The following is a 23,872-nucleotide window of genomic DNA, read 5'->3' as shown; positions in this document are numbered from 1 at the left end:
GTTGATGTTTTGTTATCTTTTTAAAGTGATATAATTTTAAAATTTTCATTTTTAATTATTTGATGCTGGGATATAGAAATATAATTGAATTTGTTTGGAGACCTTGTATCCAGTTGTTGAAATCACTTGTTAATTTTGATAGTTTACTTGTACATCCCTTTGAATCCTTCACTTACCCAACATGTCTTTAGAAAGAATGGCAGGTTTATTTCTTCTTTTCCTGTGTTTACATCTTTGATATTTTTTCTTTTTTTCTCTTTATGTTTATTTTTTTCTTACCTTATTACATTTGCTCAGACTCCTGGTTCAGGGTCAGATTGAAAAGTCTCATTTCTGATACCTGGAGGAAAGCTTTCAATATTTTACCATGTGATATAATGCTTTCTGTTTCTGTTTTAAGATTAATGAAATTCCACTCCAGTCTATTCCTAATTTGCTAAGAGCTTTTTTAAAATTTAGAAATCATATACAGGTGTTTAATTTTATTGAATACTTTTTCTGTATCCAATAAGATTTTGCTATTTTTTAAATCTTTTATTCGTTTCATGTGGTTAATCACATTAATTTTTCTTTCTTGTGATGTGAGTTTTGTTATCAGGCTATTCTCATACTCTAGAGTAAGTTGGGAAGAATTCTTCTTTTTTTATTTTTGGAAAAAGATTACGTAAGATTAATGTTATTTGTTCCTTAAGTGTCTGGAAAACTTAATGCTAGGATCTGGAATTCCTTTTGTGAGACTGTTTTTATTTTTTGTTCAATTTTTCTAATTGCTAATCACTTTTTTACTTCTTCTTTTGGCGTATATGGTTTGTTGTATTTTTCTAGGAAGTTTTTCATTTCATCTGAATTTTTAAGAGTGGTTATACTATATCCACTCATTTCTTTTTATATCTGTAATATGTACAGTGATGTCTCCCTTCTTATTTTTAATATTGATAATTATTCTCTCTGTCTCCTTGTCTTGCCATGAATTCCTCAGTTTTATGTCTTTCTAAAGAAACTACTTAGGGCTGTGTTGATTCTCTTCATTGTACTTTTTTCCCCCTATTTTCCTATTTTCTGCTTTCATTTTGTTTATTTCCTTCTCCCTTTTTTGAGCTCACTCTGCTTTTTTCTAGCACTTATTTGATTTTATCTTCTTTCCTAATATATCTATTTAATACTGTAAGTTTCCCTCTTAGCATGATCATGTACATCTCACAAGTTTTGGTATGTCACATTTTTATCATTTATTTCAAAATACTATTTGATTTTCCTTATGATTTGATCATTGATAATGGGCTATTTAGAAATGTATTGCTTGGGGCATCTGGGTGGCTGAGTTGGTTAAGTGTCCAGCTCTTGATTTCGGCTCAGGTCATGATCTCAGGGTCGTGAGATCAAGCCCTGCATTGGGCTCCATGCTGAGTGTGGAGCCTACTTGAGATTCTCTCTCTCCTTCTCCCTCTGCCCCCCCAACGCCCCAGCTCATGCATGCACACTTTCTCTCTAAAAATAAAAATAAAGTAAAATATATATTGCTCAAAAAAAGTGTTGCTCGATTCTCAAACATTTGAGAATTTTTTTATTATTTTTTGTTATTGATTTCTAGCTTAATTCTACTGTTCAAAGAACATACTCTGTATTGTTGAGACATGCTTTATGGCTCACCATATCACTGATATTCATGAAAGTTTTTGTGTACTTGAAAAGAATGTGTATTCTGAATTTGTTGAATGCAATCATTTATTTTATTTTACTTTATTTTATTTTTAGAGAGGGAGGTGGGGAGGGGCAAACGGAGAGGGAGAAAGAGAATCCAAAGCAGGCTCCATGCCCAGTGCAGAGCCTGATACCAGGGTCAGTCTTACAGTCCGGAGATCATGACCTGAGCCAAAAGCAAGAGTGGGACACTTAACCAACTGAGCCACCCAGGTGCCCCAAATGCAATCTTTTAAAATATCAGTGAGGTCAAGGAATTAAGTTTGATAGTCAGTTGTTTAAAAATATGTTCTAACTAATTTTTGTCTGCTTGTTCTATTAGTTACTTAAAGGGACGTATTAAAATCTCCCAAAACAATTGTGGATTAGTTTATTCTTTTATTGTTGTCAATTTTATTTTCATATTTTGATGCTATCTAATTAATTGCATATACATTTAGAATACTTATATTTTCTGATTATATCAATATGAAATATCTCTATTTCTAGAAATGTGTTTTTCATTAAAGTCTACTTTCCTCTATCAAGAAACATTTTCTTTATAATTGGTGTTTATATAGTATAAATATCTTTCTACCTTCTTACTTACAACCTTTCTATATCCTTATCTTTAAGGAATGCTTCTTATAAGTAACACACATTTCATATATCCTTTTTATTTTATTTTTCAATCTGACAGTCTTTTTTTTAATTGCAGTATTTAGTATATTTATCTTTAATGTAAATACAAATATTTTCATATTAACATATTACTATTTGTTTCTTATTTGTTACACTTCTTTGGTTTCTTTTTCTCTACTTTCTTGACATTTTCCAGGATTAATTAAATGCATATTATTATTCCATTTTCTTTTCCGTTAGCTTTCTAGTTAAACATTCTTTCGTTCATCTTATAAGGGTTACCCTAAATTATAACATGCTTCCTTAATTTATTAAATTTCTGATATAGATTAATGCTTTATGTTTACTGCCATCCTCCCGCCCCTACAACTTGACTGTTGTTCTCAAACATTTTATTTATCATACATTTTAAAATCCACAAGGTATTGCTATACTCTTTTATAAAGATAAGCTTCCTTTAGTCATCCACATATTTACTTTTTCCATTGCTCTTTCTTCCTTCTAGCATCTATTAGTTTCCATATGGGATCATTTTCTGTTTATCTGGAGCTCTCCACTATTATGAGTCTGTTGCCAATGGAGTGACATTTTGAAATGTATTCCTTTTGCTTTTATTTTTGAAGGCTATTTTCACTGGGTGAAGATAGTGGAAATAGGCATTTTAAAGCTCTTTGGAGATATCCCATTGTCTTCTGGCTTCTGTTATTTCAGTTGAGGTGTAAGTCAGTCATATTGTTGGTCATTTGAAGTAATGTGTCTCTTCTCCAGCTGCATTGTAGATTTTTCCCTTTCTGTTTGGTTTTCAGTAATTTGACTGTAATGGTCCTAGATATGATTTTTTTGGATAAGGTTATATGAAAGTCTGTGTCTGATATCTACAATATATTGATCTATTAGGTCTGTTTCTATTATTTTTTTTCTCTTGGTCTTCACTCATTTGGTCTTTTCTCTTGGTATGTCTGATGTCATACCAGATACTCTTTAGGGAAAAGCTCTAGAGAAAATTTGAGTCTCTAGATTTTGTGAATATCCTAGAGAAAACACTTACCTTTGCTTATGGCAGGCAGTCAGGCTAGGAGCAAATAATTTTAACCAAAATAGGAATTTGTCATTTTGAAGTTAATGTTCAGTCTTTTCCAGAGCTAGCCTTTTTTGGGCTGGTGCTTATTCATAGGTTGCGGCCCTACAGCTGTCCCATCTGAAATCCAGGGTTTTTACCAGGATTCTTCCTTCACGGTGTGCCTTGAATATTAACTTTGGTCTTTCTAGTCCTTTGAGACTGCCAAAACTCTGCTCAGTGCTGGGTACAAATCAGCAAATGCCTTGAAGGGAAAAGCAGAGGTGAATGTCAAGCTCATATTCTCTTGTCGATCATGGCTTTTCAAGCTGTGGTTATGTTGATAGGTCTTCAGTGCTTTCAAACAGATCTGTAAATATATACTTTAATTAGCTTTTGAAGTTGTGTAAGTTGTATTGTGTGAGCAGGGAGAGTTGTTTTGGTAATAGCTGGTCTATCATAGTTGTAGAAGGAGTGGCAAAGTTCATACTCTAGTCATTGTTGTGCACTACCTCTTAGACAATTCAAGAGAAGACCCAGTCCTTCAAGAACTTATATCTAGTTTGGAGAAAAAGTCATAGAAAGAACTCTTTTCCAATAGTAGAATATTATAATAGGGTTATACACTCAATTAAGTTAAAAAGATTTGGGAACTCTTTGAGACCGTGGACCATGCTTTGTTAATTTTTATGTCCTAAGTAAATGTTTGATAAAATTTGTTGAATTGAATAGATGTGAATACAATAATCTAGGAGTTTAGAATAGACTTAAAGGATTGTGTGAGCTACAGCATCTGGGCAGGGTTGACTAGATCATAAAGGGAGAATTATAAGGTTTGAGCCAATTGAGGGAAGAAGAAATTAAGTTAGAGGAGAAAACAAGGACTAAGCCTAAAGATAAAGCTGGCAGGCATAGGAGACAATGAGGATACCAGCCTATCTGAAGCAAAGGATTTGTTTTAGCAAGTAGGTACTGGATGGATGGAGTGGAGTCATGTGGTGGGAAATGGTGAATACCAGATTGTGGGATGTTGCTTTTCTTCTATGGGCAAAAGGGTTTTCAGACTACTTCCATGGAATGTTCATGGAAGTTAAGCCAAAAGAAGAAATAAATAAAAAAGACATTGAGGTTTGGAAACATTGGTTTAAGAGATTTGTTTACTGGAAGATTTCTTTGAACTCTGAAAGTATGCATTGTGAATTTCCAAAATTGTTCAAACTCAGCACACTTTTGCTTATAAAGGAAGAGCATTTCTTGGAACATATTTTGGGAAATTAGTCTATGTGGGCATTGATGAAACACTGGCTGGAATGTTAGGAGAGCATGAAAGGCCCATGAAAGCTGGGGATTTTTGGCATTGTTCACAGTTCTACTGCTTGCTCTGAGAAGAACATGTAACCAAAGTATCTTCTCAGTATATATTAACTGAATGAATTATTGGCTTTAGCAGATGAGTGGAAAATGAGATCAGGATGAAGTCAGTTTTTTAGCAAGAATAATCTGATAATAAAATATAAAGTAGACTACAGGGGAAAGAGGCTAGAAGCTGAAATGCTGAAAAGAAGCTATTAATGTTGTCCAGACCTAAGTTTTTTTCTTGGACTGTGGTGACATGCTTGAAAATAGAAATTGAAATGAGTAACAGTGATTTTTTTCTAAAGAGAAATGACAAGATTTGGTGATAGTTGCAGGAGGAAGTAAGTTCTCAAGGTACTCAAAGAGTTTGTGTGGCTCTGAGGATGATGGAGTCACTGTAGAGCAGGAGGAATTTCTTCATTCTGTTTTCTTCACATAGCCTAATGATCTGATGGGTAGGGTCATGAAGGAAGTATCCAATCCATGAAGTTTTACTTTACATTTGAGAACTTTCTGTGTAGGAAAATATCTCAAGTTTTGAAACAGTAAAGGTAGTGATGGGAAAGAGTTTGAATGAAAGATACAGAGAAAAAACCCTATTTTAGAAATCACACTGAATTTGACTGAAAGCAAATATGTTGTGCAGAGATTCTGACTTAGCCCGCAAGGCCACTTTTCTGCCAGCTCAATAATTCTATGATAGCTACATATAAAGTATGTTAATTAAAACCTTTGAAATTTATGGTGATGAAGATTGGGTAATTATTTTGAGCTACTTCTTTTCCAAAAGAAAGCAGAATGTTTGAGGACTATCAGCAAGAGGGCCTTGGATTTGGGTTATGAGATTGGAAATACATTTTCTGTCTAGTCTAGACATCCTGAGGGTCAAAACCTAGGTGAACCCAGTCTACCACCATCACCCTCTGTTTCTGGTCAAATCTAGCGAGTCCCAACGGAGCTGACTTCGTTAGCTCAGAAGAGGCAATAGATACACAGTCTTCAGACTCACAGACTTAGATTTAAATCCTAGGGGGATTAAGTTGCTTCTTACTTTTTAGTCTGTTTGTCCAGAAAGTAGGAATAGTAATTATCTCAGAGGATAGTGGTGAAGACTAAATAAAGTATAAAATAACTTCTATAGGCATTATGCATGCAAGTATACATGAATAAATGAGTACTGTGTGGTAGTCTCTTAAATACACCTTCTACCAACCAACCAGATTTTCTTTCTATCTAAAAAATCATGTATCCATTGTTATTATTAATATTAATATTATTTATGTTAACCTAGAGATCTTGAGAGATGCTACATTTGTGATGATGACAGCTAGGAGTGATAATAAAATTGATATAATACCAATTACAGAAAATTATTCAAAAATATTTTCAAAGGTTTTACATGTGAAGTATGGTAATTATAAGGGTCAGTGCTGGTGGGGCTGGAAAAAAATTTGTCTCTCCCGGGAAAGTTGTAAGTACATAGGTGGTAATATCAGGAATCTAAATGGTAAATCTAAATAGCAAAACATGCTTTCGTTCATGTAACTTAACATCTCTTTTCCATTACGCCAGTGAGAAGAAGCTCATTACAGAGGCCCTTAATAAAAATCAGTTTCTAAAGAGACTGGATCCTCAGCAGATCAAAGACATGGTGGAATGCATGTATGGGAGGAACTACCAGCAAGGGAGTTACATTATTAAGCAAGGAGAACCAGGAAACCATATCTTTGTACTAGCAGGTGGGTTTCACAGATTTTTCCAGTTATCATATAACAAATATTTTGCCTATTGTCTTATTATTTTTTGCAAACATTTATAAAAATGCAAAACCAATTGCTCTGTTTATACAAAATGTAACAGAATCTGAGTTCATGAAATAGTAACATTGTTGATCTAATCATACTGGTGATAATATTTACTGAATGCTTTTTATGCACTTAATGGAGAGATCTCATTTCATCGTCTCACCAACTCTGTTAGGCAAGTGCTATTTTCTCCATATTCCTAACGTGGACTCTGTCACAGAGAGGTTAAGTAACCTAAGAAAGGCCACAAAGCTCCTAAGTGGTGGAGGTAGAATGCAAATGTAGGCAATCTGACTTGAGTCAGTACTTTTAATCACAGTGCCACTTACTCAACAACTGCAAAAAGGTGTTTCTATTCAAAATATCACTGCTTCTGTTGACATTTTTAGGTTGTTGTACCAGGTTCTGTGAAATACTTGGTTATATACGAATGACTTCAAAAGATAATTTAGGTACATGTAAGCACATAGGAATCAAATGGAATGCCTTAAGATTAACACTGGTGTTTTTAGAACCATTTAAATGGTTTTCTACATAGATGCTTATAAGGAACATATTTATATGCTGGATAGATTTTAAAAATTAGATAGGCAAATGATTTCTCAAAGCATATCAAGTACATGCCTTATAGTGGTACTCAAAAAATCATTTTAGATAGAGAAGCAAGAAATGATCTGAACAGGACATATGCTTATTGAACGTCTTGTCAAATTCTGAATCCCCTACTTTTTTGAGTTATAGGAAGAAAGTTAAAGTGGCTTGCCCAGATGGAGTGGTAAATTCAGATTTGCTGTGGCCTTTTATTTTCTACTGCTAATTCCTGGCAATCTAAGAATGCTTTTATGATCCTTGTTTCCCTAGGGCCTTAGGTGTGGGGCAGAAGTTGCCTATCCAAGCAAATTAATAAACATGTATTATTCTATTTATAACCGTATGAAAGATTGTTTTCATACACTTTGATTCTTCAGACACGCTAGTTTCGTAAATATTGGTGTTTATATGCCATAAACATCTTTGTAGACACCCTTAAAATTATACAGTCATTCTCAAGTAATTATTCTACCCAGGAAATGAATTATAGTCTGAATTTAGCCAGCCTTCCAGTTTTTAGGGACAGACAATCCAGAGCAATTTCCCCCTCTTTCAGCTTTTCTCTTGGCCATTTCACTTCTGCTTTAGCAACAGCAGAAATTAAGACAAGAAAAGATACATCATTAACCCAACAAATTTTTATGGAATGTGCTAGGAAAGGATGAGAAACTCATGTCAGCCCATCATGTTCCTTGCCAGTGACTCTGATGAAAGGCTAGGGCAGAGAAGAGTTAGGACAGAAACCAGTCTCAATAACAGTCGTAGAAATCAGGGCTAGAGCACACATGGCACTGAAAATTGGACAGTTTCTTAATTGAATTAATTACGGTGTTATCTAAGGACTGACTTGCCTGATGTAATTGATTGAGCAAATTAATTAAAAATCTCCCCTCTATAATATATGGCATGAATAGCCCATAATAAAAGCATATTTAGCTTAAACTTCTGATATTCCATATAATTCTTCAGTATTGCTCAAGTACCATGAGTCATAATCAATTAGAAAAAAAACTTGAAATGCATGACAATCCATGAGATAACTCAGCAGTACCGCTAAATGGTTTCAATGGAATAGAATTTAGTTGTAATGAGAAATTATTAAATTTCATATTATGTCTGTAGGATTTGGAGCCAAAACAGAGTTTATTTCTCACTACAATTTAAGTTCCATCAGAATAAGTATCTTTTGTGTTTTGTCCATGCTGTCTCTCTGGCCGCTGGACCAGTTCCTAGCATAACACAGGTACTCAAATCCGATTTGGTGAATGGATGGCTGGAGAGAGCTGCTTAGCAGTGAATTAGGAGAAGGAAATAATAATTCTTCAAGGGAAAGAGAATAACCCCACCATTTTTCTTCCTCAAGAATGTAGGTCTTTTTAGTATATGACTGTTTGCTAGGTAAGGTTCTATTTGCCCTTGTTCGAAGGGAAAGGAAAAGAGAATCGCCAGGCCGAAAGAATTGTGAGGAGTCTGCTTCTCTCCCTTTCCCCAGCTCTTGCTAGATAAAGAGTAGTGTCGGGCACTATTTCTCATTTTTATAAGACGTAACTTTTTTTAGAGCAGTTTTAGGTTTGCAACAAAATTGAGAGGGAGATACAGAGATTTTCCATACTCTCCTGTCCCCACACATGCATAGCTTCCACTGTTATCAACATCACTCACCAGAATGGTACTTTTTTTTTTTTTTAACCAAGGGTGAACCTATATTGATAAAGCATCAAAGTCCATAATTTACCATAGGGTTCACTCTTGATGTTGCACCTTCTATGGGTTTAGGCAAATGTATAATGACATGTATCCATCGTTATAATACCATGCAGAGTGTTTTTCACTGCCCTAAAAATTCTCTGTGCTCTACCTGTTCATCTCCCCCAACCCTGTCCCTGACAACCATTAATCTTTTTATTTTCTCCATCATTTTCCCTTTTCCAGAATGTCATATTGCTGGAATCATAGAGTATGTCAGCCCTTTCAAATTGACTTCTTTCACTTAATAGTATGCACTTAAGGTTCCTCCTTATCTTTTCATGGCTTGATAGCTCATTTCATTATAAACACTGAATAATATCTCATTGTCTGGAGGTACCACAGTTTATCGTTCATCCACTGAAGGACATCTTGGGCATTTCTAAGTGTTGGGAGTTATAAATAAAACTGCTATAAACATCTGTGTTCAGGTTTTTGTATGGATCTGAGTTTTGAACTTTGGGTAAATACTAAAGAGGGCAATTGCTGCATTTAATTTTGTAAGAAATTGCCACACCATCTTCCAAAGTAACTGTCCCATTTTGTGTTTCCATCAGCAATGTAGGAGAGTTCCTGTCGCTCCACATCTTCACTAACATTTGGTGTTATCAGTGTTCCAGATTTTTGTCATTCTACTAGGCATGTGGTGGCATTTTATTGTTGTTCTAATTTGCATTTCTCTGATGACATATGATGTGGATCATCATTTCATATGTTGATTTGCCATCTGTATATCTTTCTTGATGAGTGTCTGTTAAGCTCTTTGGCCCATTTTTAAATCAGATTGTTTGTTTTCTTTCTGTTGAGTTCTAAGAGTTCTTTGTATATTTTGGAAAACATTCTTTTATCAGATGTGTCTTTTGCAAAAATATTTTCTCCCAATCTGTGGCTTGTCTTCTAATTCTCTTGATATTTTTTTTCTCAAGCACTTTTCTTAGCAACTTCCATTTATTAATTCATTTCAATGATTGAGATTTTAGACCACAGTGGTGGTGTAGTGAATTACTTAACCAAGGTTACACAGCCAGTGATTGGTCAGATCCAGGCAGTCAGAATCCAGGGCCAGTGCATTTCTCAGTTAGGACAAGTTAGTCCTTCTGTTAGTATGAACAGCTCTGCTGTGTTTTCAAGACATACAGGGATTGTTGTGTTCCTTGCACAAGAGAAATAGTTTTGTGTGCTACATTTTCATGGGGTAGAATGATTTTTAAATATAACACTTGCCATCCACCGCTTCAGGGAAAGAACTTTGTAATAATGATAATAATATTAACAATAGCTAACACTAATATAGCATTTACTATGTGTTAGCCATTATTCTAAGTTCCCTACCTATATTAACATATTTAATTCTCACAACAACTCTATGAAGTAAATATTACTAGTAGTATTCCCATTACTGACAAAAAACCTCCGGCAGAGTAGGTAACTCTTTCTTTCAAGATGATCAGCTGATATGGCCAAGTTGCTTTCAGTCTACACTCTCGACCACAATATTATAATGAGAATCATAAGACATCTTGCCGGTATGCTTTGTGTACTTTCTGATTGTCTTATTTTTTAATTTATGGAATCCAGATGGGTTTTGATTGTTTGTGTTTTTCTTTAACTCTGACTGATAGAGGGCCGACTAGAGGTGTTCCAAGGGGAGAAATTTCTATCATCCATCCCTATGTGGACCACGTTTGGGGAGCTAGCCATTTTATACAACTGTACAAGAACTGCCTCCGTGAAAGGTAACAGGGGATGAAATGTTGTATTTTTGAATTATTACCCAATGTTTATGACAATCTGAGTCACTATTGCCTGCTGAGTATTTTTGTCTCCCAATGTGCCCCATGTGTGATAGAAATGCTGTGCTTACAGGATTTATATTGAAAGTCCTTGTCTAAACAATTCAAATTAAGAGAACATTTCTATCAGGTACCTGCATATAAAATATGAAAATGGCTTCATATTGTTGAATTATTGCAATATTTGCTTTAATTGCCACTTCACTTTTTTTTTTTTTTTACTATGTAAACATCTGCCTTTGGCTCATCCAGAATGTTTGCTTTTCATTCTCCATGATGTTCTGATCATATTATAAACCAGAAAAATTAATGAAACCAAGGAGAGTATATAAATATCAAAAGGGATGTGAATTAATTGACGAGAGTTTTCCTGAGTGACTTTTGGGATTAGTTTAAGGGTTTCTGTTTTTATTGACTTTATTCATGGTAATCTTGGGCAGAAATTAATTACGTGTGTTTCTCAGTGTCTAGGACTGGCTGAAGCATCTCAGAATTGCTGCAGGATTTGATAAAAATGCAGATTCTGGGGCTTCACTCCAAACCTAAATCAGAATCTTTGGCAATGGAGCCTAGGCATCTGTATTTTTAACAAGTATGTCAAGATAAATCTAATTCACTCTAAAGTTTGGTAAACCAAAGCTTTGGAGTTTGATTTATTTTATAGACTCTCATTACTTCTTTTTTTAAAAAAAATTACAATTATAATTTCATCTAGATCTTTTAGAGCTGCAGCTTCTGCTCTTCTTCCTTTTTAGATTTTATTCTTGCTTTCCATGTCTTTCCTATAAAAAAAATTGCCTCAAAAGCTGTCTTGCATAATCTCCATGAAAATGATTTGTATGCACTTTATACAAAAGTAACCATAGAGATCCTTAAAATATATTAGCTCTCATTAGCTACAATGTCTGAACAACATAAAAAGACATAAAAACATACTCATACACTGAGAGATCTTTAACTTCCAATTATCGACTTGTGAATTCTTCACTCTCTGATCTAGCTACAAGCTGCTGGTTTTCTCTTGTATCACAGCACAAATCTGAAATACATCCTGATGATGTAGTATGTAATTAGGAATTGCAAACTAATTTTGATATCATCCTAAGCAAAACATAATTAGAGAGGAAATCTTTTGCTACTCACTTCCAAATCATGGTTCATTTCAAAGCCAAAGATGATTTTATAAAATTACCCACTATTTCTGTCACTACTTCCTTCCATTTGCATGTCAAATAATGCATTTTCCAAGAAATATCATTTTATGAGAATATATGAAAAATTTATTGATTAATATTTTGGAATGTTTTCTTAATGTGGGGCTAAACAATATTTTATTATTTTCTTGATTTTTCTAAAGCTATTACCAATGTTAAAACTTGGGCACTAGATCGAGAGGTATTCCAGAATATAATGAGAAGGACAGCTCAAGCTAGAGATGAACAGTACAGAAACTTCCTCAGAAGGTAAGAATAACACATTGGTGGAAAGAGTAGAAGATGGTGTAGCCAAATTGTGGATATGTTGGTTTTATCACAATAATTATTTTACTATAGCTTTTCTCATTTAAGCATTTTCCACATGACTAAACCACAAGAACAAAAGTATTCCCTTGCAGTAAATGCCACTATGTAAAAAAATTATATTTAATTCCAGTTAGCCTTGCACACTGATTTATTCCTTTCACTGATTTTGCCCTTGTATTGACAGAGTCACTGGATGCAGTATAGAAGAATGTGCAAAAAAATCCTAAAATATTCACCTGGGTTGCTCAGTTGACTTTGAAAGACATCCTATAATTTGGAAGTGGATAGCAAAAGATAATCTTCCTAATAATGCCTTGGTTAGAATAATATTAAAATTAATTTATTTTACTATCTGTAATTGCTTTACCTGAGACATTTTGTCTCATTTGTATAACCACCCCATCTTGTAAATTATTATTATTTGTAGCAAACTAACTTGCCAGAAATGTTACTATGCTTGTCATGATGACACAGATCCTTGGAACAAATTTTGTGAGCTATTTTGTACCCCTGCCCCAAATTTGGATGCATCAATTCATAGAGAAACAAATACCTATCTCACTGAAAAATCCAGTTATGATTATAAAAAGATATTTTTTGGAGAATGTAAGCTCTTTATTTAAACTATTTCTGTGTTTCTTTGTGAGAGATTTGACAGTCTCTAAAGCCGTAGAACAAACTGTAATGAAATGTTACCTATGGTAAGTGATAATAATAACAATAATGATAATTGTAAGCTCTTTTTAGATATAGTGAGTTTATCTTGCATAACTAGCCTGCAAAGTCAATGATTTTCGAGCTGTACAGTGCCTAGTATATAGTAAGGACTCAATAAATAGTAAATAAACACATTGTTAATCAATAGAACATTGTAGGTGTTAAGGGTTTTCCTATAGAATCTTGCTGATTTGCCCTCCCAGAGATAACACTGACTCCTGGCAAAAAGCAACAGTAGCGATAAGCAAGTGCCTTACTGAAATGCAAACCAGCACCTCAGCTAACGTGTTGTGGGGCCTGTCCGGGTCTAGGTAGTCTAAAAATCCAACAACTGAGCAACACAGACCAGCACTAAAAGCGAATGAACTACACTCATGCAAGGACCAAGAGGGGATAAATAAATCAACCAGTGCTTGTGAATTGCATCTGAATGCATGAGATAAAACTTGAGCCACTGGATATTGCATTTCATTCCCTTGGAGTCTAGAGTGTTCTGTCTTAGTAGAAGGAGCTCAGAGAATTTACTAGTACATAAACCTTCTTTCCTTTTTTCTTCCTTTTGTTATCTCATTCATGCATTCATTTAACAAATTCTTATTGCTAGGCCCTAAACATCGTGGGTTCAGTGGCAACCCAGAAAAACCATATCTCTTTCTTTATGGAAGGGAAACAGACTAAAGATTTTTCCTCATATCAATTTCCTCACTAATCCCCAAGGGTGACAAGTTTACAGGAGAGAATTTTCACCAACATTATAGATCCCAGTTTGGACCAGAAGCAGAACTTTCACAATGAGCGTATGTTAATCAATGACAAGTTTTGGTTACCTTTTACCTTTTCATTCATAGGAAGGTAGATTAGAGAAAGACATTTCTTTTTGTTTCATAATAGACAATAAGCTCTTTTTCCATTTACATCTTTTTATTATGAAGTATGTAATATATGTATGAAAGGTATATAGTACATATGTAAGTTATAAAACATAATAACAAAATGAGTGTCATCAAGCTACTTACTGCCCAGCCTAACAATTGGAACATTAACAACTTTGATTGTTGTTCTCACAAGCTCCCCATTCATTTCCCAGCCTCCCACATGCCTCTTCTTGGGAGTGGTCTATATACTCAAGCTTATATAGCTTCTATACTATAGTTTGATTTAACCTATTTTTGAACTTAAAAATAAAGCAAACGATGTTACTTTTGTGACTCAATTTTTTACTCAGTATTTTTTACTATTTCATCCATCTGGTTAGTTCAGCCATTTCTCCTGTTGTAGAGTTTGGTTATCTGACTCTACTACAGTGTGTTTAGCTGTTCTCCAATTGGGGCGTGCTCTAGTGTTTCACAATTACAAATGATTGGGTTATGAACATTCTCATCTACGTCTCCTTGGCTACGTGCCTCCCTGTGTGCACATGCAAGAGTCAGTGTAGAGCTAGCTATCTTTTCAAAAATTAGATCCAATCATGTATTTTTGGAGTAGCATCATTTTTTTCCTTAGAGGTGTCAAATTTTAGATGGAACGAAAGAAGTATTTATCTCAACAGTCCTGAGTAAAAATGGGTAAGGTAGAAGAGAAATTTCTCTAAAAGAATAATTTAATCATTTGGTTAATCATACTGAGTGGAATTTCTGATTTTTATTATTATTTTTTTAAATTTTATTTTATTATGTTATGTTAGTCACCATACAATACATCATTAGTTTTCGATGTACTGATCCACGACTCATTGTTCTTGTACAACACCCAGTGCTCCATGCAGTACGTGCCCTCCTCAGTACCCATCACCGGGCTAACCCACCCCCCCACCCCTCTCCCCTCCAAAACCCTCAGTTTGTTTCTCAGAGTCCATAGTGATTTTTTTTAAAGATTTTATTTATTTGAGAGAGTGTGAACATGAGCCGGGGGTGGGGGGGGAGGGCAGAGGGAGAGGGAGAAGCCGACTCCCCGCTGAGCAGGGAACTGGATAGATGGGGATGGATGAAGACCTGGGGTTCGATCCCAGCACCCTGGGATCATGACCTGAGCTGAAGCCAGATACTTAACTGACTGAGCCACCCAGGCGCCCCTGATTTTTTTTTTCAAATAATAATTTCCAGTATTCTATTTCATTCTTTGCATATCATTATCTGTAAAAATGTTCCAATTACATGCCCCTGGCTACCATTAATTTTAAAAGACAGTACAGTATGACTAATAATCAAAGATGATTTCCATGCTAATTCCTACATCCCCCCCTGGATTCAGCCTTTATTTAATTACAAGGATTTAGATGAAAATCTGATCCTCCTCTGGAAGCAGAGCTCCTCACTCATGCTAAAAAAAGAGATACTGAGATGTGGAGGGAAACACATTTCTGGATGTGATTCACTCTGAAAACCAACAACAAATATAAAGTGTTTTTTTTTTTTCCCCAAACAGAAAAAAATTTATTTTTTTCTCTTTATGGCATCTTACTATCTTTATGTATTTGCCTATAGTAAATATCTGTGATTATATGTGGTTTTATAATTTCAATGCATTTGAAATTCAGTTGTTTATGTGTTACATATTTTGGAGGTTTACTTTGGAAAAATTAAGTGCATTATATTTTTTTAGGTGAAGGTAAAGTTTTTTTGAACTACATATAGGTGCATATTTATAGTTTAATTCAGGACAATAACTAAAGGTTTCTTTTTAATTTTGAAGTGTATCCTTGCTGAAGAATTTACCTGAAGATAAACTAACCAAGATCATCGACTGCTTGGAAGTGGTAAGAAATTATAAAGGAAAAAATACATTTCATTAAAAGACTGTAGAATCTGGTTGTTATTAGCACTGTAAATGAGTAACAAGGAAAAGAGGGTAGGTCACCAGTTTACAGAGACCAGGAGCCTTTTTCTGTTGTGAAAAACCTTAGACCACCTCACATGGACTTGGGGAGACAGCATATTGGAATGTGTTCAAAAACTCATATGAGGCATCATCCAGATGGTTGGTTCTAGTCCAAAACTAGTCAAGTCTTTTTGTGAATAAAGCTTTTATAATGTGTACCTTAGATTCTAATGATATGCGTTATATGAAAACCTCTTCAGATTTCAGAGATTAAAATTCAACACAAGCAATTTCTCTCTGATTTTTGTTGGGGGGGAAACCAAAATGGCTTTTACGGAATTTAAAGGAGGTAAGGAACAGTAAAGAAGTCACATGCCAACTTTAAGCTTTTACAAAGCTATTCTCAGTGGGAGATATAAAAATCCCTCCAAGACTGATTGTTGACAGATTCATGCCTCTGTCAATCACAATATACAATGTAAACTAATATCTCTTGAGAAAGAGCACTGACCATTTTATCCTTAAGTGTAAGTGACACCAGTAATGTTTCCATTTACAATTCATGGAACCTATCCAGCAGTTTATCAAGGACAGGCCATGATGACAGTGCCTGGCCTTGTGTTCCCAGAGTGTTCAGATATGAAGTCATTTTCAAGAGGACTGCTTGCCCTGCATCTCTTGGGATTTTCCCAACGTAACATAACCCAATCACAGATGTTACAAATTAATAATTCATCCTAATTTCTGAGAGAGTGTGTGTGTGTGTGTGTGTGTGTTTTAAAGCTGGGGTAGCCCTATATTTTTTTTGTATACTGAGGAAATCTGTTTTTAATATAATACTAATAGAGTAGATTCACCAGAGGGGAATTCCATGCTGACAGCAAATATTAAAATTTAGTATCATTAAAAATAAATGGTAAATTAGACATATTTATTGCAGCCACAGGCAATAGCTACAGAATGTGTAGATGGAGGTGCAAATCCAGTATTAATTAACACACAATTTGAGTTTGGAAGTTCTCATCTTTTAAAACACCCTAGAAAGGCTTTATTATATCTCAGCATTTGCAGACAGCAGCACAGTTTATGAAGGGCCCTTTATTCAAACCTGGCAAACAAATGTGTCTCTATAGCGTGTGAAAAGTCTCAAATGCAAAAGTGATTAGCAAGGGAGTAATGGGATCTAGGTAGTGCTAAGAAAAACACATAATTTACCAGCATAGCTTGGACTAATGACCCATCAACAGAGCCCTGACAACAGCCAATCACTAATGCATTGGAGTTATAACAGAACGCCCGCTGAGTTCCAGGACCAGCTGCCCCGTCCCGCAAACTGGCTCCATAATCTTTGAGAAAAACAGGCTGAATCTGGCATGCTGTTTAGGAATTGATTTGGGAGGTTTTTAATTTTTGTGTGGGGACGGGGAAGGGATACTGGAATTTCCCATCACCAAGCCATTGATCTGGAGTGTTTGTGAAGACTCTGACTCCTTAACATCTAGACCCATGGCTCCAATTGCTCAGTATTCTGATAGCATTTCTTGCTTTAGCTTAGATCACGCAGCACATGCAGTTCTAGAGGCAGAGACATCCCCTTTAAGCCTTTCTTGTGTTCTGATGGGAAAGCAGTACTAACACATTCAAGGGTTAACTAGTGAACATCACGAAGCATGATACAGATTCCGAATGTAGTGTAAGTGTTAATGGTAATGAAAATGATCAGGTGAATTCTGCAATTGTGCAGTATGGAGCACAAAAGTGGGAGGAGTTTCTGTTCCCACACACAGGAAGCACAGGATTTGATGGTGGTTGACCAAAACGTCACCTCACTCTTTGTTACAGAGCTTTGGTACATGACCCAGTGACCCTCTGCCCTGTGACTCTGACATGCCATCTTTCATGAAACTGAAGGCATAGTAGGAATGGGGTAGTGGTGGGGTCCTGTGGAAGGTTGTTGCCCTTACCCACATCACCTGTGCTGCTGCTCGAAAGGCAGATGCCCAGGTACCACCTCGCACTTACTGGATCAGAAACTCTGGGGTATCGGCCCAGAAATGCACACTTCAACACTTGATGCAATTCTTATGCTTATTAGAATTTGAGAAGCACTAGTTTAAAGTTATGAATAGAATACATATGTTTAGAGTTTGCCATAGTCTGTCTTTTTATTCAGGAGTTTTCCATTTTTCATAATTTTTTAAAAATCTAGTTTTCTTTCTTACAGTTCCTGCTAACACCTGCATAAGCCAGAGTGTTTTCTCATTTTAATGATTACATCCAAAGTCATAAGAAAGTTGAGATAATTGTGGATTTTGCCTATGGACCAGTTAGCTAAAGGTGGGGCAGCTGGGTGTCATAGAAAGTTCACTAGTCCAAAGTGTGGAGATTAGTGTTTATGGTCAAGCTCTGTCACTAGAAGCTGTCAATTAACTATGGTAGGCATCAGGGTTTTCTTATCTACAAAATAAGGGTGTGTCGGCCAGATCTCTACAGGCTCTTTCAGTGTTTCAGTTGCAGAATTCTAAACAGTTGGCTCACCCAAGTTAGAGGGATTTCTGTTGGTTTTCATTTTGTAGGCTCTAGTTCCTTGGAAATAAGCAATCAGATACTAAATTTTGCCTGAATGGTTGATGAGGGTCCACCTGATCCAGATGTATTTGCTTTAAAATTTCTAAGGTGTTTAACTACCATACTTGGTCAAGCAAAAAATTGTTGGTAACAACCCAAATAATTGTATACAGTTTTTTAAACAACCAACTTAGGTACATAGTCACATGATTCCAGGAGTGTGTGTGTGTGTGTGTGTGTGTGTGTGTGTGTGCGTGTGTGTATGTATCACACATCTGATTGTGTATCATCAATACTTCTTTGTAATGAAGATTTCTAGCCACACACTAAAGACTTTAAGGAAGCTATGGGCTTGCTTCTTGGTCTTTGTTCTCCATCACCTTGGGGTTTTCTTCTGGTTTATATATACTATTTATAGGCATTCAGGCTCTAGCATTTTCTAGATATCACAGAATGAGCATTTTCTTTACAGCTGTTTGTATCTTTAGCTACTGCTGTTTGTATAGTTTTCTTCTGACCTCTACCTCTTAGTCTGCCCTGGGATCGATTCCCTTAGTTTTCCCTTTTGCTATATACCAAGTAACTACTCTCAGGGTTTCTACACATCTTCTTTTAAAATATCTTTTTCAGACTCTGGGTCACAATTCATTAGTAGATCAGGAAATTAATTTGGAGGAACATTTTTTTAAAATATCAGAGTAGTAAGTACAAGTATTACTTAAATATGTTTCAATTTTATAAAATGTTTATATGTGTGCATGCTTGAATAGGTATGTTTGGGTATACATGTAAAATGTATTTTTCACTGTAAGAGTAAAAAATACTTGAAAATCATTGCTCCAGAGAATAGGATCTATGGCTTCTTGGTCCTATAAGGGACCCCTTTGCCGTGTAACCACAGGACAATAACCACACTGTTTGCATTTCTCTTTTTGGTCTTGGTGACCACCCTGGCTAGACTGGCTTCACTCCCCAGTCGACAAACACTGGCCAGTCTAGCATCATAGCCTGTACTTACCACTATATATTTTTGGTCTGACCTACATCCACAGCCTTTCTGATCTGTGAAGTTACTGTCAACCCATTGGGAGGTATTATTTATCTTCCTCCCATGGTTTTGGGTGACAAAGAACCATCCCTAGGAAAAATACCACTAGGAAGTTTGCCCCTTAAGAAACAATAAAGCTCTTTTTCAGTGTTCCCTTTCAAGCTTCCCTTTAGCCTCTCTGACTGAAAGGAATTAGAGCCACACATCTGCACACACCGAAGGCTTTATAATAACTGAAGAACAGCCTGCCAGCGCTTTGGAAATTCTCCATGTTCTTTCTGTTCCATGTAGGTAGTGGTGGGGACTGAGATTGGGGTAGGAACAGGAGAGACTATAGAACAGACTGTAACAGGGACATCTAACAGGACACCAGCAGTCCCAGTGAAAGAGAATTGAATGGTAGCTGCATAATGAAAATGCTGAACTGTGTAGTGGGGTCACTCAAACACCAAGGCTCATAGTCATCTCAACTGTAAAATTAAGCTTCTGTGTGATGAATGTTTGTGATAAAGATAAAACAGGAGAGAATAGAGAGTTGGAGTAAGCAAACTGGGATAAAAGAAACTAAAAATATCATTTTCCAAATAAAGTAGAGATTTGTCTCTTGCTTACATAACAGTCCAGGGAAGGTAGTCCCAGGTGGCTACCTGAAGTCATTCAGGAACTCAAGCTAAGGTCTAGATGATCCCTCTCCCAAGATCTCTCTATGAAGACACATGCCTGAAACAGCTCATGGACCTTGCCCGGGGAAGGCACCCATCACATAGCTCAGGTTCTTTTAGCTAGAATTTAATCACATGCTACAACTAACAGAGAGGCTGAGGAGTGCAATCAACCTGGACAGCCATGTATAATGTGGAAGGCTTTGATGACCAGTTCACAGTCTCTTTCACAGGAATTCAGTCACCAGGTGCCCAGTGTTTATCAAATGTGCTACCAGTTGCTTTAGATACACTATCTCAATATTAGGTGTGGTAGGTCATGCCATTTTAATTCAATAGAAAAGTAAACTTAGGCATAGAAAATTTAAGTAACAGTTAAGCAAAACATAATCATCTTCCTCCTCAACATGGCAATCATTAATTGAGTATTTACTGTGTTTCAGGTGCTTTTAATGTGTCAAAACATGGTCTTTAATTGGCTTATTGTGGTAGGCAGAATGGACCCCCCAAAAATGTCCTAATCCCTGGAATGTTGTGAATATGTTATGTTACATGGCCAAAGAGACTGGGCAGATGTAATTAAGGTTCAGGACCTTAAGGAGACTATTCTGGATTATCTAGGTGGGATGAATATATTTACATGAGCCCTTAAAAGCAGAGAATTTTCTCTGGCTAGAGTCAGAGAGATGCAGCAGAAGTGGAAGTCAGGGAGCTTTCAAGTCTAAGCAGAATTTGATGAGCCATTGTTGGTTATGAAGCACAGGGGCTCTGTGCAAGGACCTCAGAGAGGTCTCTAGGAATTAAGGGGCTGACAGCCAGCATGGAAATGAGACCCTATCCTAGAAACTGAATTCTGCCAACAGCCTGATGAAGCTTGAAAGTGGCTTTTCCCCCAGAGCCTCCAGAAGGGAACACAGCCTGCCTGACTGACGCTTTGAGTTCAGTCTTGGGAGACCCTTGAGAAAAATCCAGGTGACCCTGGACTCTGACACACAGAAACTGTGAGATAATAAATGGGTGTTGTTGGAAGCCACTAAGAAATGTGTGGTTTTTTGCTACAGTGGCAATAGAAAACTAATGTGCTTCTCTAAATCTTTGAAGGTAAATGTTCTTATTTGAACTTTATGGGTTGATGGATGTGAAATTCAAAGCAGAATTGGGATTTGAATCTACATCTGTTTGGCTTCAAAGGACTTTCTCCCCTAAGATATTATGCTCCTTTCCATGAGATGTTGAAATGTCTTACAAAATGTACATAGTGCTCTGTAAATAAAGGGTATGTTTATTTGTATTGGGAGTCATATTTATTTCAAAAATGTAAATAGGTTTTAAGCATAAATGACCAAAAAGGGCATTGAAATATAGCAGACACAAAAGTAGTTTTGTTTGGATTTTATTTTCAAATCTAAAAGAAAAATAAGAGAGAGCTATTATGTTGTTAATTATGCCTTTTTAAATAAATTAAACAGGCCCATTTTTATTTGTATAAATAATTAAGAGATCCATTTTGGTTCTCTGACTTTGAGACAATGTTAAAGTGAAGTAGAGGTGGACAGTTTAATCCATCTTTTGTTTTCTAAGAGACTGAAATGCTCTTTTGGTCTGACAAATGGATGAATTACTTTTCCCTTCCCAAGAATTCTCTGATTACAGACACATACATGAGGGCAACAAAGAAATAAGTGAAAATTTGAGATTTCATGAGGATAAACCTACATGGAAGAATGCAAGTTACATGTGAAAAGTTCTAATGTTGATCTTTTATGATGATAAATTTTTTAAAAGAATCCATATGCAAGAGCTACTTACTATGTAGGTAGGATTTTCCCAGCATTTGCTCTTCAAGGAATTAGAAATTGAGGCTGATATTCCTACTGTCCACTACGGCTAATATTTTCAGTGTATTAGATAATCTTTTTCTAAACTCTAGACCCAGTTTCAGACTATTACAGATCACTGAACAGCTTGTATTTAGATTATTTGGGTGAAAGCTCCCTGTATATCAGTGATTATTGTTTTGCTCTCATTTCTCTTCATGTTCTTTAGTTGCCATGCCTGAAAGTGAGTCTTCCAGGTGAATTTTCTCTGGGAAAGATAAACATAAATGCACATAATAAAACAAAAGTCTCCGTACTTTTTCTACAGCTTATGACTGCAATGTTCGAGAAGATTACAGTGACAGTAAGCAACAAATAAAAGAAAGAGGCATGGGATGCTCATTTCAGAGACACGAAGAGTTCAATTTCATTTATGCTTCATCTATATGTCTCCACTGGATTTAACCTTTTCTTTCTCTCTCATCCCAATAGGAATACTATGACAAAGGAGATTACATTATTAGAGAGGGCGAGGAAGGAAGTACTTTCTTCATCTTAGCAAAAGGAAAGGTAAATATTAATTACAGCTTACTTAAAGTAAATCTAAAGGTCAGTTCCCATTAGTTTGGGAACTAATGCTATGGAAAATCTCTGCACTGAACAGGTGAAGGAGCTTCTGTTCAGAAGAGTCCTGTGAGGTTTGGTCTGAACACCGAGTTTGGGGGTGCAAGAGACCTGTGATGGGTACTAGCTGAGACAGTAACTTCTTAGTGATCCTAGGCATGTCACTTGACTTTCTTTGGACCTCTCTTCATTGTGCATAAAATAACTAGATTCTTTCTAAGATCTCTTTTATCTGAGATTCTCAATGAGCCCAAGGGTCCAAGATCAGGCTGGAAAGTTTTTCCATCCAATGAATGTGACAAGTGTGGGGAGAATGAACTCGGCAGTTGAGGACAACAGTGGCCAGTGATGAAGCTATAGAACAATATGGCTCCAAACTTCAATTCATATATCATAGCACAAGTTGGTTTAGATGCTGAGGAAAATATTATGCCAGTATATATACAGTAGATCTTTTTCTTTACTTAGATACTGAGTGGATAACATGTTACCAGTTTATGTTGAATCTCTACAATGTTCCTCAGAGATAAAAGGCATTAGTGAAATATTGAATGACAGAGTGAAGCTTGAGCACCTACATCTATAACCTGCCTGGATTTTACAGATGTTCTTTCTTCCATGGAAAAGTTTGTCATCAGAGAGTCAGGCACTACCCTTTGTAAATTGACTTGTGGTTGAACTTTGACCTGGGCACCCAGTGAAGGAAAACAAGATTAACAAAATAGTTTCAAACCTCAGAAACTCTTCAACACTCAGAAACACTTTTTATCATTTCTCCCCATCCTGCCCCATGCTTTGAAAGCATTCCGACTAATAAACAAATTACATTTATTGTTTTTTAAAATTTTAATTCATTGCAACTTTGGTAAATGCTAATCAAAATGTCTAACAAACACAAAACAACCCTTGTTATTATGTTGAATTGGCGTAATTCTAGCCACAAACAGGAATATTTGACGTTTTTGTTCAGTTCTGCCATGGGAATTCTTAAACTCTCCTGGGCCATGGGTCACACTGAGACACCCATGAAAGTTATGACCCTTCTCCAGATCCACATTTTGCATCCAGTTTTAGAGGGTAAAGGGATTCAACAAGTCAATCATGGACACCAGATTCAAAACTCCTGACACTTAGCCTTATTCTTGATTAATTTGTCAACTCTCTTTGGATTTTGAAATAATAGAAGTTCCCACAGGACCATATTATTTGCCTTGAATATCTCTAGGAAGGAATCGCTGGGTTCACATAAAAAATTTTAACTTTGAGAGGTAGGATTTGAATGGAGAATCTTTCTCTTACAGATGGGGAGTCATTTGGTTGTGTTAAATCACAGGATTTCTCGGTCCCTCCAAATGAGTTGACTGTAGCAAGATTGTCCTAACTACTACAAAGTTAAAGCAAAGGCTTGTCTATTTCCTTATTTCAG

The 23,872-nt window shown here is 35.9% G+C and overlaps 1 protein-coding gene across 2 annotated transcripts in view; it reads left to right on the top strand.

The window, feature by feature from the left end:
• Nucleotides 1-23,872, top strand: part of PRKG2 (protein kinase cGMP-dependent 2) — a 113,741-nt gene that overhangs the window by 36,536 nt on the left and 53,333 nt on the right. For both annotated transcript variants that reach the window (XM_073891181.1, XM_025887537.2), the window contains exons 3-7: nt 6,308-6,474; nt 10,500-10,613; nt 12,028-12,133; nt 15,602-15,665; nt 22,315-22,392. In XM_073891181.1, the coding sequence (XP_073747282.1) occupies nt 6,308-6,474; nt 10,500-10,613; nt 12,028-12,133; nt 15,602-15,665; nt 22,315-22,392 (529 nt within the window). The remainder of the gene's footprint in view (nt 1-6,307; nt 6,475-10,499; nt 10,614-12,027; nt 12,134-15,601; nt 15,666-22,314; nt 22,393-23,872) is intronic.

This window comes from Callorhinus ursinus, unplaced genomic scaffold (genome assembly GCF_003265705.2).
Source record: "Callorhinus ursinus isolate GAN/ISIS: 27379988/994484 unplaced genomic scaffold, GSC_fseal_2.0 scaffold4, whole genome shotgun sequence".
In the NCBI taxonomy this organism is placed as follows: Eukaryota; Metazoa; Chordata; class Mammalia; order Carnivora; family Otariidae; genus Callorhinus; species Callorhinus ursinus.
Note: the sequence above shows the minus strand (reverse complement) of the source record. Positions and strands in the feature narration are given on the sequence as shown.